The 17,166-nt window shown below is 42.3% G+C and overlaps 1 protein-coding gene across 8 annotated transcripts in view; it reads right to left on the bottom strand.

Moving 5' to 3' along the window:
- Window positions 1-17,166, bottom strand: part of LOC124037895 (AP2-interacting clathrin-endocytosis protein-like) — a 45,434-nt gene that overhangs the window by 13,883 nt on the left and 14,385 nt on the right. For all 8 annotated transcript variants that reach the window (XM_046353113.1, XM_046353116.1, XM_046353112.1 and 5 more), the window contains 5 exons: window positions 14,702-14,782; window positions 7,165-7,261; window positions 6,034-6,122; window positions 2,482-2,584; window positions 481-663 (listed from right to left, as the gene is read on the bottom strand). In XM_046353113.1, the coding sequence (XP_046209069.1) occupies window positions 481-663; window positions 2,482-2,584; window positions 6,034-6,122; window positions 7,165-7,261; window positions 14,702-14,782 (553 nt within the window). The remainder of the gene's footprint in view (window positions 1-480; window positions 664-2,481; window positions 2,585-6,033; window positions 6,123-7,164; window positions 7,262-14,701; window positions 14,783-17,166) is intronic.

Here is a 17,166-nt window from a genome sequence, read left to right as displayed (position 1 = left end):
AGACTCCCATGCTAATACATGAACTGAATCAGACCAATTTCAGAGGCTGATGAGGATAATCCTTCAGGAAACCCATTGTCACCACCACTGTATAGCTCTGTGTCTGTGATAACAGGGTGGAATGATTGGGATTGGAATGCGTATTTCTATCAGGGCAGAGTCAGACACAGTGAGTTGGCACATTGAGGACAGACACCCACAGAATGAAATAGACCATTTACATGATGTATGCAGACACCAATGTGAGTGCAAACTTCTTGGACTGTGACTCTGCATCTAGAACTGCCTCAGCGTCCAGCGGGATGTTTACTATGAAGTTTTTGTGCATAGCATTAGCCTCATTTAATAAGCAACAATGAACCATCTACAACTGATCAAAAGAATCAGTTTATAATTGGCTGTGAGTCTCTGTGTATGTTGTGTGTATGTGTGTGTATCCGCCACATGTCCTGTGTCTGTCATGAGTGCGTCTCCCCTTACCCGTCGTAGGCTGTGGAAGGCCTGCGTGTGTGAGACCTGGGCCAGGTTTGTGACAATGACAGACAGACACTGGTCCTGCAGCTCTATAGCCAGCAACACTGTCTGTTTAGCCCACTTGACCTCCGGGAGACTGCCCAGCAACTGCTCACTGCCACACAGCAGAGTCACCGTGTTCTGTACAGTCTGGATAGAACAGGATTATTAACGGTTATGTCTTATTTGAGAGACGTTTGTATTTCTCTCCTTCACATCACAACACACCCAGCAGGAGCCCAGCGCTCTGTCCAGTCTGGATGGAACAATAAAACATTACATCTCTGGGGAACTATTTTTATCAGAGCTCTTATGAGCTCTTTCTCTCTACCTCACACCCCCCCCCCACCCACCAGGGCAGAGGTGGATACCTGTGCAGAGGTTAGAGTGCATATCCCAACAGCATGTCTTCAATGTGACAGGGAGGAATCCAGTGGCAAGGGGGACACCCAGGACGACAGGCACCCTTTCACAGTTGCAGGAGGCTACCGGAGCTCCAGTTTTCCGGGGGAGCGCCTGTCGTGCGCCGCCAGCACGTTGTTTTTCTCTCAGGGTGAAATTCCCTAGCCTTCACCTTCCCAGACTTACCCACAGGCAGCGGGACAATGGTTGGCCGATGCCAGGGCGTGCCCACATAACGTGGGCCTGCACACCGCACCCCTGCAGAGTTCGCCTGGGACTGCAGAGACACCCAGTTACTGTGTTGTCACGAGGAAGGCCTGGCAGAAGTTTTGGTGAAGGAGAGCTAGGCTGTGTAGTGGCAAGAGGAGGCTTACGCACAGAGCTGCTTCCCGGTTTACCACAAGGACTAGCCAGCGGCAGCAAGCTGTAAGCAGGTGCGAAGTAGGTATGCACATCCCCTCTTACAACCACACACACAGTTCAGTGAACAATATTTCAAGTCAAATCAAATTGTATTAGTCACACACGCCGAATACGAATGCTTACTTACGAGCCCCTAACCAACAATGCAGTTTAAAAAAAATACAGATAAGAAAAATAAATAAAAGTAACAAGTAATTAAAGAGCAGCAGTAAAATAATAATAGTGAGACTATATACAGGGGGGTACCAGTACAGAGTCAATGTGTGGGGGCACCGGTTAGTTGAGGTAATAGGTAATATGTATATGTAGGTAGAGTTATTAAAGTGACTACGCATAGACGATAACAACAGAGAGTAGCAGCGGTTTTAAAGAGTGTGTGTGTGTTGGTGGTGGTGGTGGGGGGCAATGCAAATAGTCTGGGTAGCCATTTGTTACAGCTCTTATGATCTCTTATTTTAGAGACCTTTCTCATACTCAGTACTTCTCTTTCTCACAACACATACACACATACAAAGTGTTTCACCAACTATCTCATAATTGATCATTCACAGTCTGTGTAACAAGTTATTACGGCTCTTATGTGACCTGTTATCGTAGAGCCATTTCTCAGCACATACAAATAGTTTGTGAAACACCGTGCATCTCATCATTCATAATTCACAATTAATTATATTATGGACAACAAAACACACATTTACAGTCTTTAACAGTTGTTAAGACATTTACACCTTTGATCAACTCTACTGTGTCCCACCACAGTTGTTCCTTCCGAAACTGCACTTGGCTATCTATGCAGGGGGAAACCCAAATTATGCAACACATTTTGGCAGCAGGCAGGCCCTCCTCAGCAGCAGTAGAAGTAGTAGTAGGCTGAGCTCCAGAGTGGTGTACCCAGGGGAGGCGAGGGAAAGACACGGGCTGTGTCCCAATTCTCTACCCTTTTGTGCACTTGCACACTCCCTGTCATGGAATCCTTACAGCCAAAACTAGACCAATCCAATGCTTTTAAATCTGGATTACCCTGCTACATCTGTCTGTATCCATACTGGACTCCTGAACACGCCTGCAATGAAGGACTATGGAAATTGAGGTGAGGAAGTTGGGGTGTGTGTGTGTAGACTTGTGAGTGTGTGTATAACCCACCATGGCTCCAGTCACAGCATTTAGACAGGCTCTCTGGACCTCACAAGGCAACAGAGCAAAGTGTCTCTCTGACCAGCTCTTCACATAGTGTTCAGCCACCCACCTGTAACACACAGTACAAACGAGTGTTCGAGAGCCTGTCACTTCAGTACATATTCTGACATATTGCGTGTTAAACACCTTTGAATTGTGTTTTTATAGAAACGGGTATGAACGAAGGGGAGAAAATATTGAGTTGGGTGGAGCGGGGATTTGATGCCACACAGGCGGGGGGGTCATACATGTGCTGTAAGCAGCAGCCCTAAGCACAAGACCAAGCCTAGGTACTTGCTAAACCACTGATATACAGTAACTATCCACAGAGTATCCAGCCAGGCTCAGCGTGACTGTGCACGGTGTGTGATTATGTTCAGTGTGTGATGATGTTCAGTGTGTGATGATGTTCAGTGTGTGATGATGTTCAGTGTGTGATGATGTTCAGTGTGCTGAAGGTCTGGGTGAGTGGGGATTAATGAGATTGTGGGACTCAGTGAGAGAGCATGTGATTTGCATCAGTAAAACGGGTCAGGTCCGTGACCCAAACCACTTATACAGCCTGACATCACACAGAGAGAGCTGCCAAACTCTATATAAGACACAGGCAGGAGTCCCAAATGGCACGTTATTCCCTATAGTGCACTACTTTTGACCAGAGCCCATAGTGCATTATATAGCGAATCGAATGCCATTTGGGACTCATTCATTAACCTCACTGGTCCTGGTGCTAGGAAGGAACTGAAGCCAGAAGTGTCCAAAAACATGGCACAGCTCCCAATTACATATCAATATCCTGCTGCCCCAAATTTCCCAGGCAATGTGTGGCCGCGTTCCAAATGGTACCCTATTCCCTTTATCATGCACTTCTTTTGACCAGGGTCATAGTACTGCACTATAAGGAATAGGTTGCCATTTGAGACACATCCTAGGAATATAAAACAACTTTTAGTTAAGGCAGCGGCACTGAGAGAAGTGAGGAGATCCAGTGTCGTTGCGAAACTGAATGATGTGCCATCTTAGTTGCTCAGTCCCATTTTCTCAGTCCCAGCCTCAGGCCCTCAGGGTAGTGGCCAGAGATGGTTGGCTAGCTCCAGAGGCCTGAGGGATGTGAATTGCAGCACCCCAGGGCTATAAACACAGTTCAGCTCGCATTACTATCATACACACAAGGGACGTGACAAATGTAAATAGAATCTTAATGTTTAAACTGACATTTATTAATAGTTTAAACGTTAAAGAAATCAATAAAAATAAAATGACGTGAATTCACAATCCAGATATGGTTCTGCATATGACCACTAGGAGGCAATGCAGTTCAATCTACCACAGTCCTGGCTACGTCCCTACCAGTCGTCACTAGTTACTTCAGCCACAAATTCATAAAGCCCGCCTATTTCTACAATTTCTATACTTAAAATGTGATTTTAACCCTAACAATAACCTTAACTACACTTCTAACCTTATGCCTAACATTAAATTAAGACAAAATATATATGTTTGTTTTCATTAATTTTTACATAGCCAATCTAGACTTTGTGGCTGTGGTAACAAGAGAAAACCCTAACAGACAGCGCTCACCTTACTGCTGTCCCCCACCCACTCAGCAACAATGGTATTAATGCTGTTTTAGGTTCTCTGTTGTGTGCTTATCCTTCATGTTCTCAATTGTCAGTACGTACTTCATGTCCGACTTCTCATCAATGTGATGGCTCGTAGCAGTGATGCAAGTCTGATTGTTTGAGAGCTTGCGCTTTGTACTTGCAGAGCAATCATTGTACAATTTCTCCACCCGGGCCATCCCTTTTTTTTTGGAGATGGGATTTTGTAGTCTGGTTCTAGATATGCCATCAGGGCATTGAAGCCACCATTCTATACCTTTGACAATGGCTGCATGACAACGGCAACCATTTCTGTAGTCAGAGCTGTGATTTCCTCACTCTGTCCCTCATCACACTGCTGCCAGCAATGGTTTGGGCCTCACAGTGCCACTCTTTTCGCATTGGACCTGTATTGCCGCTGTAGCTCAATTCCACCTTGCAAAAGTTTAACTTCATTACCTTGTCAAAGTATTGCCATACAAGACTTAGCTGCTGTCGCCTCCAAGTCGCCCTCTGACATTTTTCCAACTTAACAACAATGTCGTGCAGAGCGCTTTATACCGTGACGAGATCCTGAGGCCCATTGTCGTGCTATTCTTCAGTCACCATCATCTCATGTTTCAGCATGATAATGCACAGCCCCATGTCGCAAGGATCTGTATACAATTCCTGGAAGCTGAAAATGTCCCAGTTCTTCCATGGCCTGCATATTCACCAGACATGACACCCATTAAGCATGTTTGGGATGCTCTGGATCAACGTGTATGACAGCGTTTTCCAGTTCCTGCCGATACCCAGCAACTTCACATAGCCGTTGAAGAGGAGTGGAACAACATTCCACAGGCCGCAATCAACATCCCGATTAACTGCGAAGGTGATGTGTCATGCTGCATGAGGCAAATGGTGGTCACACCAGATACGGACTGGTTTTCTGATCCAAGCCCTTACCCTTTTTTTAAGGTATCTGTGACCAACAGACGCATATCTGTATTCCCTGTCACGTGAAATCTATAGATAAGGGCCTAATACATTTATTTAAATTGACTGATTTCCTTCTATCAACTGTAACTAAATAAAAACCTTTGAAAAAGTTTGCATGTTGCATTTCTATTTTTGTCCAGTAAAATGTAAAAGCTTGCATATCTCCTCCTACTTACAGCATTGTTATATTAGATATTTAAAAAAAAAAAACTTTGCCTTTTGGTTGATGATTGGTAATTTTGTGATAACTGCACTGTGATATCAAAACATTTAATAGAAAAGTGGGAGTTTCGGTTTAGTTGTATTTGTTTTTTGCAATGTTAACGATCCCAAATTAGTTTAAAACGTCACACCCCTAACACACACAACTCATCAAAAGCTTTCCCCTCAGCAGAGCAGAAGGCAGGCAGCACGGCTCAGCCCACGCACCACATTTTAGTTGTTTTATGTCTGTATCTTACTGCCAGATGGAATCTACACACAGATGGTGATGTCAGAGTTAGCCCTGAATGACCAGACTTAAACACTATCAAGGCCATAATTATTCATACCACTGCCTGAGGGGTGACTGTTTCTGGCATTAGTGCAATTTAAGTTAGGTTTTCAGAGACTTTTGGACAGCTATTACATAGATTGTGACCTATATAACATGGTGACCTTATGTTGACCCTGTTCCTCCATCTATTGTGCTCTGGATTATGCAGATTAAGCCAAACCCTTCTTATACAACTACAGATGTTGAAGGTGATAAACAGGCTTGGGGTCAATTTTTATTCATTTTCCCAATCAATTTACTTCCTGAAGTGACTGAATTGCAATGGAATTGACACAAACCTCGTTGATAAAAATATGTCAAACTGACAGCACCTAACTAAAATATAATGTCCCATAGAAATACACTCTAAAATGCTCCATACACACACACACACACACTCACCTCATACACAAGCTGTGCAGGCTCTGGAGTCCAAGGGTGTGGGTGAGGGAGAGGCACTCGAGGATGGTTTTCTGAACCCCATCTATAGGCTGCAGTAAGAATAAAAGGGAAAACAAACATGTCTAAATGACGGGACTTTTAATGATAAGCCGTCTTTTCAATTGGACATGGATTATAAAGGTACTTGCAAGTGAAGGATCTCGAATAAAAGCCTTAATAAACTAAGGTACAAAAACATATCTACACTGATAGAGTAACGTCGTACACTGGTCACAGGAATATTATTGTAAGGAGTGAAAATAGATCAAAAAGAGAGTTCTCTCTGTGCCTGCTGCGGGGTAAAGTGAAGCTGCCTGTCGCAGTGGGCAGAACGGAACACCCCATATGAACTGTATCTGGGCACATGATGAGGTAAGAGTAATGAAACAGAGGCTGTTCAGAGAACCGGAACACAGCGGGACATTGTTTAAGGGTGCAGGAATGCCCGTGAGATACAAAACAGTACCAAAACAGCTAAATGTGTTCTTAAACATGGCTTTCCTCCTGACGCAGACTGGTATGAGACTACAGCAAGCTCTCTGGAGATGTAGCACTGATCTAGGCTGGTCCCAGATCTGTTTTAGCTGTATAGGCAACTCCTATGAAATGTGGCAAGAAAGCACAAACAGATCTGGGACCAAGCGAGGGCAGATCAGAGAAGCACTGCAATGGTAAGGAAGAGCTAAAACACTCCACAAGAGAGCCATGTAAAAATAGAAAGAAAAAAAATGTTATTGTGTATGTGTGCGTGTGTTTGGCGGCAGGTAGCCAAGCAGTTCGAGAGTTGGGCCAGTAACTGAAAAGTTGCTGGTTCGAATACCCAAGCGGTCAAGGTGAAAAATCTGTAGGTGTGTCTTAGTGCCTTGACTAAGGCACTTAACCCTAATTTGTTCCAGGGTGTCGTATTACTATGGCTGACCCTGTAAAACAACACCTATCGTGTGTATGTGACAATAACATTTGATTTTGTGTGTGTGTGTGTTTGCGTGCATCACACAATACTGCATTAAGACATTAAGACAAAAACAAGTCGGCTAAATTGGTCTGCCAAACAGACATGTCAGACGTTTTCCCTCACATTCAGAAACCTACCTTGGGGAAGAAGCGGCAGTAGTCTCTGGTCAGCACCATCTCCACCACGTCCTTCAGTCCCTCCAGACCCAACATGTCTGCTGCCAACACCACCTGACTGGGAGAGAGGAGAGAGGCGAGAGGGCCGGTTGAGGTGGTGTTGTGGTTCTGACTGGGAGAGTAGGCTGGGTGAGGTTGTGGTTCTGACTGGGAGACAGGAGAGATGGCTGGGTGAAGTGTTGTTGTGGTTCTGACGGAGACAGGGGCGAGGTGGTGTTGCGCTTCTGCTTGGGAGAGAGGGCTGGGTGAGGTTGGGTTGTGGTTCTGACAAAGAGAGGGAGAGGTGTTGTGGTGTTGTGGTTCTAACTGGGAGAGAGGGACAGGTGTTGTGGTGTTGTGGTTCTAACTGGGAGAGAGTGAGAGGTGAGGTGGTGTTGTGGTTGTAACTGGGAGAGAGGGACAGGTGTGGTGGTGTGGTTCTAACTGGGAGAGAGGGACAGGTGAGGTGGTGTGGTTCTAACTGGGAGAGAGGGACAGGTGTGGTGGTATTGTGGTTCTAACTGGGAGAGAGGGACAGTTATTATTATTATTATTATTATTATTATTATATTATTATTATTATTATTATTATTATTATATTATTATTATTATTATATATTAGGTAGGGTGGTGTTGTGGTTCTAACTGGGAGAGAGGGACAGGTAGGGGTGGTGTTGTGGTTCTAACTGGGAGAGAGGGACAGGTAGGGTGGTGTTGTGGTTCTAACTGGGAGAGAGGGACAGGTGAGGTGGTGTTGTGGTTCTAACTGGGAGAGAGGGACAGGTGTGGTGGTGTTATGGTTCCAACTGGGAGAGAGGGACAGATGTGGTGGTGTTGTGGTTTTAACTGGGAGAGAGGGACAGGTAGGGTGGTGTTGTGGTTCTGGTGCTATACATGTAGGTTCACCATCAAGCCCTATAGTAAGTACTGAAGAAATCAACTATTATTAAAAACACTTAAGACAACTGAAGCAAGCTAACACACTGACCTCAGGAAATGTACCTTTACTAGTTGGGGATATTCATTTTTGCTTCTGATGGATGAATTATTTTCTATTCTATATGTATATGGGTTATTCCACAGAGGTGGTGGTGTAAATTGCTATCCCACCCCAAAATAATCTAAGACAAACATATTGTTAAATTAGTAAAGTAGAAAGTCATTGTTTATACACCTATTTCTAATGAGAGGTGGCTGTCCCAAACCCTGACTGCTAAACGTCATGTTTAAAAATAAAGCAATTCATGATTGTCACTTTTCTAACTATTATTTCAATAGAACATATATTTGTTCTATTATCACATTGAAAGACACTGATCTAATAATTAGTTGATTTATTTTAAAAAACATCTTTCTCTGAAAATGCTGTCCCCAACTTTTGATGTCACTATCAAAACAGACATTATAAAATAAATGTCAAATGAATGTGCCATAAGCCACAACCCTACAAATATTACCAGGTGATGGGATTGCACTCCTCTCCAATATGGCACAATGTCACTAGTCTGTATGTCTAAACATTATGAAGAAAATTAGTAAGAAAGTTGCTAAATCTTAATGTCATTTTAAGAAGTGTCACTACCGAACATCTAATATACAGTTGAAGTCAGAAGTTTACATACACTTAGGTTGGAGTCATTAAAACTAGTTTTTCAACCACTCCACAAATTTCTTGTTAACAAACTATAGTTTTGGCAAGTGGGATCTACTCTGTGCATGACAAGTAATTTTTCCAACAATTGTTCACAGACAGATTATTTCACTTATAATTCACTGTATCACAATTCCAGTAGGTCAGAAATGTACATACACTAAATTGACTGTGCCTTTAAACATTCTGGAAAATACCAGAAATTATGTCATGGATTTAGAAGCTTGCGATAGGCTAATTTACATAATTTGAGTCAATTGGAGGTGTACCTGTGGATGTATTTCAAGGCCTACCTTCAAACTCAGTGCCTCTTTGCATGACATCATGGGAAAATCAAAAGAAATCAGCCAAGACCTAAAAAGAAACAATTGTAGACCTCCACAAGTCTGGTTCATCCTTGGGAGCAATTTCCAAACGCCTGAAGGTACCATGTTCATCTGTACAAATAATAGTACACAAGTATAAACACCATGGGACCGCGCAGCAGTCATACTGCTCAGGAAGGAGACGCGTTCTGTCTCCTAGAGATGAATGTACTTTGGTGCAAAAAGTGCAAATCAATCCCAGAACAACAGCAAAGGACCTTGTGAAGATGGAGGAAACAGGTACATAAGTATCTATATCCACAGTAAAACGAGTCCTATATCGACATAACCTGAAAGGCCGCTCAGCAAGGAAGAAGCCACAGCTCCAAAACTGCCATAAAAAAAGACAGACGACGGTTTGCAACTGCACATGGGGACAAAGATTGTACTTTTTGGAGAAATGTCTCTGGTCTGATAAGACAAGGATATAACTGTTTGGCTATAATTACAATTGTTATGTTTGGAGGAAAAGGGGCTTGCAAGCCAAAGAACACCATCCGAAGCACGGGGGTGGCACCATCATGTTGTGGGGGTGCTTTGCTGAAGGAGGGACTGGTGCACTTCACAAAATAGATGGCATCATGAGGAACGGAAATTATGTGGATATATTGAAGCAATATCTCAAGACATCAGTTATGAAGCTAAAGCTTGGTCGCAAATGGGTCTTCCAAATGGACAATGACCCCAAGCATACTTCCAAAGTTGTGGCAAAATGGCTCAAGGACAACAAAGTCAAGGTATTGGAGTGACCATCAGAAAGCCCTGACCTCAATCGCAAATTTGTGGGCAGAACTGAAAAAGCGTGTGTGAGCAAGGAGGGCTACAAATCTGAATCAGTTACACCAGCTCTGTCAGGAGGAAAGGGACAAAATTCACCCAACTTATTATGGCAAGCTTGTGGAAGGCAACCCAAAACGTTTGACCAAAGTTATACAATTTAAAGGCAATGCTACCAAATACTAAATGAGTGTATGTAAACTTCTGACCTGCTGGGAATGTGATGAAAGAAATAAAAGCTTAAATAAATCACTATTATTCTGACATTTCACATTATTAAAATAAAGTGGTGATCCTAACTGACCTAAGCCAGGGAATTTTGCTAGCGTTCTTCTGGCAACCGCCAAACCCATATTTGTTCGTCGGACTGCCAGATGGTGAAGCGTGATTCATCACTCCAGAGAACACGTTCCCAGTGCTCTTGAGTCCAATGGGGGGGGGGGGGGGGGCAAGCGTTACACCACTCCAGCATTGGGATCTTAGGCTTGTCTGGGGCTGCTCGGCCATGGAAACCCATTTAATGAAGCTCCCGACGAACAGATGCTTCCAGAGGCTGTTTGGAACATGGTAGTGAGTGTTGCAACTGAGGACAGATCCAGTTCTGTGAGCTTGTGTGGTCTACCACTTCACAGCTGAACCATTGTTGCGCCTTAGATGTTTCCACTTTACAATAACAGCACTTGCAGTTGATCAGGGCAGATCTAACAGGGCAGAAATGTTGGCAAGGTGGCATCGCTATGACAGTGCCTCATTGAAAGTCACTGAAAGTCACTCTTCAGTACGGGCCATTCTACTGCCAGTGTTTGTCTATGGAGATTGCATGGCTGTGTGCATGCAAAGTGTGGTTGAGACTAAAATATATGTTTTCTGGGATGTACAGTGCATTAGGAAAATATTCAGACCCCTTCACTTTTTCCACATTTTGTTACATTACAGCCTTATTCTAAAATGGATTAAATATAAAAATAAATACCAATATACACAATATCCTAAAAAGGACAAAGAAATGACATAAGTATTCAGACTCATTGCTACAAAACTCAAAATTGAGCTCAGGTGCATCTGGTTTCCATTGATCATCCTTGAGATGTTTCTACAACTTGGAGTCCAGTTGTGGTAAATTCAATTGATTGGACATGATTTGCAAAGGTACACACCTGTCTATAGAAGATCCGACAGTTGACAGTCCATGTCAGAGCAAAAACCAAGCCATGAGGTAGAAGGAATTGTCCATAGAGTTCTAAGACAGGATTGTGTCAAAGGCACATATCTGAGGAAGGGTACTTAAAAATGTCTGCAGCTTTGAAGGTCACCAAGAACACAGTGGCCTCCATCATTCTTAAATGGAAGTTTGGAACCACCAAGACTCTTCCTAGAGATTGACAAGGCTCTACAAGTCCTTGGTCAGGGAGGTGCCCAAGAACTCGATGGTCACTCTGACAGAGCTCCAGAGTTCCTCTGTGGAGATTGGAGAACCTCCCAGAAAGACAACCATCTCTGCAGAACCTCACCAATCAGGTCTTTATGGTAGAGTGACCAGACGGAAGCCACTCCTCAGTAAAAGGTAAATGACAGCCCGCTTGGAGTATGCCAAAAGGCACATAAAGGACTCTCAGACCATGAGAAACAAGATTCTCTGATATGATGAAACCATGTTTGAATTATTTGGCCTGAATGCCAAGCGTCACGTCTGGAGGAAACCTGGTACCAACCCTACGATGAAGCATGGCGGTGGCAGCATCATGCTGTGAGGATAGGATGTTTTTCAGCAGCAGGGACTGGGAGACTAGTCAGGATCGAGGCAAAGATGAACAGAGCAAAGTACAGAGAGATCCTTGATGAAAAGCTTGTAGCGTCATACCCAAGACTAGAGGCTGTAATCGATGCAAAAGGTGCATGAACAAAGTACTCAGTAAAGGGTATGAATACATATGTAAATACAATAATACATCTTTTTTCTATATAAATTAGCAAAAATTTCAAAAAAACTGCTTTTGATTTACCATTATGAGGTATTGTTTGTAGATTGATGAGGGGGGAAAACAATTTAATCAATTTTAGAATAAGGCTGTAACGCAAAAAAAAGGAAAAAAGTCAAGGGGTCTGAATACGTTACGAATGCACTGTACATCTGTCCAAATGAAAGATATAGCAAGCCATATGTTAGCTATGGTGATAAGTAAAACATTTTTTTCCAAACCGAAACAGTCACAACTGAAACAATTGACACCATAGAGATATATAAAGAGATCTCATCTTTTGTATATGTGCCATTATGGAGTTTGTGACAGCCATTGAGGCTACCTTCAATTTAAAGTTGCATGTGCTATGCTCTACCAACTGACCTACAGTGGACCACCATGTGGGTAGTGGAAAAGTGCACACTTCAGGAAAAAGTGTAGAGTATTGAGATGCATAGACAGCAGGGGGGCTTGCAACCCTCCAACAGCCCAAACACTTTCTATAATGTGCTCTACTGTACCCTATTCTACTGTTCGGTTATCTACTATACCCTACTCTATTATACTGTACTCTACTGAACTGTACTCGAGTTTACTCCACTTGAGTTTCTTACAATTTAAGAAAGGGCCCTTGGTCATGGTCTCAACTCACTGGGTCTGGATCTTGGGACCAATGTCCTGGTATAAACATGGTCTTGGCTCCTGGATATTATTTTAGTCTTTGGTTTACAAACCATATGCAACCCAATTCAGGGTTAACACACATTTTGACAGATGGGAATTTCATAACTTCTCCATGACTTTTCACCAAATTTCCATGACCAACAATTGGCGGCATCTCGATGTAAAAAGTATGCGTAATGTGGTATGTTTTTGGGACATAACGAAAACATTAATACATGCTAATAATAGGTAAACGAGAGGGTACAAGATATGTTTTGAATTGGCTAACTAATTATTAGTCTATCGTCAATCATATTTTATAGGCCATGCCTACCTGCAGCTGCAACGTCCAACTGTCTCTCCCTCCTTGAGCAACGGCACACATGTCTCACACACATGCATGTGATACGCACAAACACAGACGTGCTTGTGTCATTCCGATCCTGGCTGATTTTTATTTGATTGATAAAATATCTAAAAGCGGTGCCTAAATAAGTGATATTATTAACAGAAATGACTAAATACATTTCCATTACTTTTCCAAAAACTTTCAGGATATTATCATTTTCCAAAACTTTTCCAGGCCAGGAAAACACAATTTTTGTATTTTCATAACCATATGAACCCTGCCAATTTGAAGAAGATAATGCTCTCTGATAATTGGCTGATCACTCCCAACCCATAGGAAACCACACCCACTTGGACTACTTTTAAATGGTGGAAACCCTTAATAGCAATGTCTATACCAAAACGAGTAATTTCCATCTACAGTCCTCTATTTCTCTCTATGATTGACACGGAAACGCGTGGTATTTTGCCAAAATAAAGAAAGGAAACGTGATAATTTAAACATCTAACAACATAATTAATTAGATGCACAAATACTTCAATCAATGAAGTTTCAGATTCATGCAATCAACATTGAACATTTTACAGAGAATAATCAAGATTATTTGAAATATTTAACTGAATTCTTTATCACCCCACTAAATGGATCAGTACTGAAACATAGTGGTAAAAGTTGCAATAAAAGGGAGAACCATGTACAGTGGTGATCATTTTGATTAACCTTCGATTACAGATTCATTTTAAAGAAATGTTATTTTCATACCAAATTAACAAAATGGTAAACATTATTTTTAACCTGATTTTCAAAACCTTTCAATTTAATTCAGAGAGATATATGCGATGCAAACAAAGTGTGTAAGACGTATACAGTGCATTCAGAAAATATTTCAACACCTTGTCTTTTTTCACATTTTGTTACGTTGCAGCCCTATCCTAAAATGTATTAAATTGTTTTTTTCACGCTCATCAATCTACACACAATACCTCCATAATGACAAACTATCACATTTACATAAGTATTCAGACCCTTTACTTTGTAGAAGAACCTTTGGCAGTAATTACAGCCTTGAGTCTTCTTGGGTATGATGCTACAAGCTTTGCACACCTGTATTTGGGGAGTTTCTCCCATTCAGAGTGACCATCGGGTTGTTGACCAAGGCCCTTCTCCCCCGATTGTTCAGTTTGGCCGGGCGGCCAGCTCTAAGAAGAGTCTTGGTGGTTCCAAATTTCTTCCATTTAAGAATGATGGAGACCATTGTGTTCTTGGGGACCTTCAATGCTGCAGACATTTTTTAGTACCCTTCCCCAGATCTTCGTCTCAACACAATCCTGTCTCGGAGCTCTACAAATAATTCCTTTGATCTCATGGCTTGGTTTTTCATCTGACATGCACTGTCAACTTATATAGACGGGTGTGTGCCTTTCCAAATCATGTCCAATCAATTGAATTTACCATAGGTCGACTCCAATCAAGTAGAAACATCTCAAGGATGATCAATGGAAACGGGATGCACCTAAACTCAATTTCAAGTCTCATTGCAAAGGTTCTGAATACTTATGTAAATAAGTTGTCATTATGGGGTATTGTGAGTAGTTTGATGAGTAAAAAAAATGTATTTAATACATTTTAGAACATGGCTGAAACGTAACAAAAAGTTGAAAAAGGGAAAGGGTCTGAATACTTCCAGAATGCACTGTATATGTCTACCTGACAGTATGTTTGGATACAACTTCACATTGTTTAAGGTACATACCTGGCACTGGCTCTAGGTGGTAGGTCTATTATGGCACCATACATGAACTGTAGGAGAATCTCCATCTCATCTGGACCCAGACTGAAAATAACAACAGTGTCGTTACCTCTGTAGGCAAAGTAGAACCATCATCCCACTTCAAATCTACTGTCTGATCTGCCGTCTGATCTGGGGTGCTGTAGGCTTTTAATTCAAGCTATAAGCGTGAAGAAATGGTACAAGTGTCTCTTGCAAAACTGATTTTATCTTACTAAACTAAAAATAATGGTTCAATAAATAATATCTAAACATCCATTTATTGAGCCAAATTATGTTTATCATAAAATGCAATTCTAAGTGAAGAGCAGCACTAAAAAACATTGTCGCGAGGGCCTACGGGGTATTTCCCCCAGAGTCCTCCAGTACAGTGCCTCAGCACACCCATCCTGCATGGTGACAGAGTGTCATCCCCAATTACTCTCAGATCAGCCAAGCTGAGACGAGTGACATTACTCTCCCTTAGGAGAGTGCAGCCTCGTTTGTCTCTGCTGCCACACCACTCTGACGGCAAGGGTAGAGAGGACTTAAAAACAAGGGTAGATGACCTGGTTTGGAAATTATCTGAGTGAGTGGAATCACACTGTAGTTAGCGGTTTGTTTGCAGTCAATTCAGATAGTATACAAAAAATGTAAATTCCACTTAATGACTTCTCAATAAAGTAGAAGCAATTTATTTTAAACATTTTTACATTTCTGAATGTTAAATTCAAATAATTTCCTGAAATGACTGCTTTCAATTCAAATTGAGACTAACCCTGGTGTGTGCATGAAACTGCATAAAGAGCCAGCCTGATATAGGCTAATATATTCTCAGCACCCACAGTATGAATTATTAATGCAGTATAGGATAGGCAGCAGACTTCAATTGTTGTTGGGAGACAATGAGCCTTGTTATTGATACACCAGAGTGGAGGTATAGGTTACGTCCCAAATGGCAGCCTATTCACTTTATAGTGCACACCTTCTGGCAAAAGTAGTGCACCATATAGGGAATAAGCTGCAATTTGGGATGCAGACGTAGACATTACCGACGAATAGACATTATAGACGAAGAAGGACTTCAGTCCTAACCATCCCTTGGCCAGTATGTACAGTTGAAGTCGGAAGTTTACAAACACCTTAAACTGATATTAAATGTATTTGGCTTTCACAATTCCGGACATTTAATCCTAGTAAAAATTCCCTGGCTTAGGTCAGTTAGGATCACCACTTCATTTTAAGAATGTGAAATGTCAGAATAATAGTTGAGAGAATTATTTCTTTCAGAGTTTATTTCTTTCATCACATTCCAAGTGGGTCAGAAGTTTACATACACACAATTAGTATTTGGTAGAATTGCCTTTAAATTGATTAACTTGGGTCAAACATTTCAGGAAGTCTCCACAGGTCGGGTTCATCCGTGGGATGAATTTCCAAACGCCTGAAGGTACCACGTTCATCTGTACAAATAATAGTACGCAAGTTTAAACACCATTGGACCACACAGCCATTATACCGCTCAGGAAGTAGACGTGTTCTGTTTCCTAGAGATGGACGTACTTTGGTGCGAAAAGTGCAAATCAATCCCAGAACAACAGCAAAGGACCTTGTGAAGATGAAGGAAACAGGTACATAAGTGTCTATATCCACAGTAAAACGAGACCTATATCGACATAACCTGAAAGACAGCTCAGCAAGGAAGAAGCCACTGCTCCAAAAGCTCCATAAAAATTACAGACTACGATTTGCAACTGCACATGGGGACAAAGATCGTACTTTTTGGAGATATGTCTCTGGTCTGTTGAAACAAGAATAGAACTGTTTGGCCATAACGACCATCGTTATGTTTGGATGAAAAGGGGGGACGTTTGCAAGCCGAAGAACACCATCCCAACCATGAAGCATGGGGGTGGCAGCATCATGTGGGGGTGCTTTGCTTGCCGGAGGGACTGGTGCACTGGTGCACGACCAGCACAAAAACATCCTGTGGCGGACTGCAATAGCATCGAATAGTCCCCGCGATATGCAACTGTTCAGGGAAGTCAGGAACCAATACACGCAGTCAGTCAGGAAAGCAAAGGCCAGCTTCTTCAAGCAGAAATTTGCATCCTGTAGCTGTAACTCCAAAAAGTTATGTTACTCGCCCAAGCCTCCCCAGCTTCTCCTTTACCCAAATCCAGATAGCAGATGTTCTGAAAGAGCTGCAAAACCTGGACCCGTACAAATCTGCTGGGTTTGACAATCTGGACCCTCTATTTCTGAAACTATCCGCCGCCATTGTCGCAACCCCTATTACCAGCCTGTTCAACCTCTCTTTCATATCGTCTGAGATCCCCAAGGATTGGAAAGCTGCCGCAGTCATCCCCCTCTTCAAAGGGGGAGGCACCCTGGACCCAAACTGTTACAGACCTATATCCATCATGCCCTGCATATCTAAGGTCTTCGAA

Source organism: Oncorhynchus gorbuscha, linkage group LG06 (genome assembly GCF_021184085.1).
Source record: "Oncorhynchus gorbuscha isolate QuinsamMale2020 ecotype Even-year linkage group LG06, OgorEven_v1.0, whole genome shotgun sequence".
Taxonomy (NCBI): Eukaryota; Metazoa; Chordata; class Actinopteri; order Salmoniformes; family Salmonidae; genus Oncorhynchus; species Oncorhynchus gorbuscha.
This window is presented reverse-complemented; position numbering and strand designations above follow the sequence as displayed.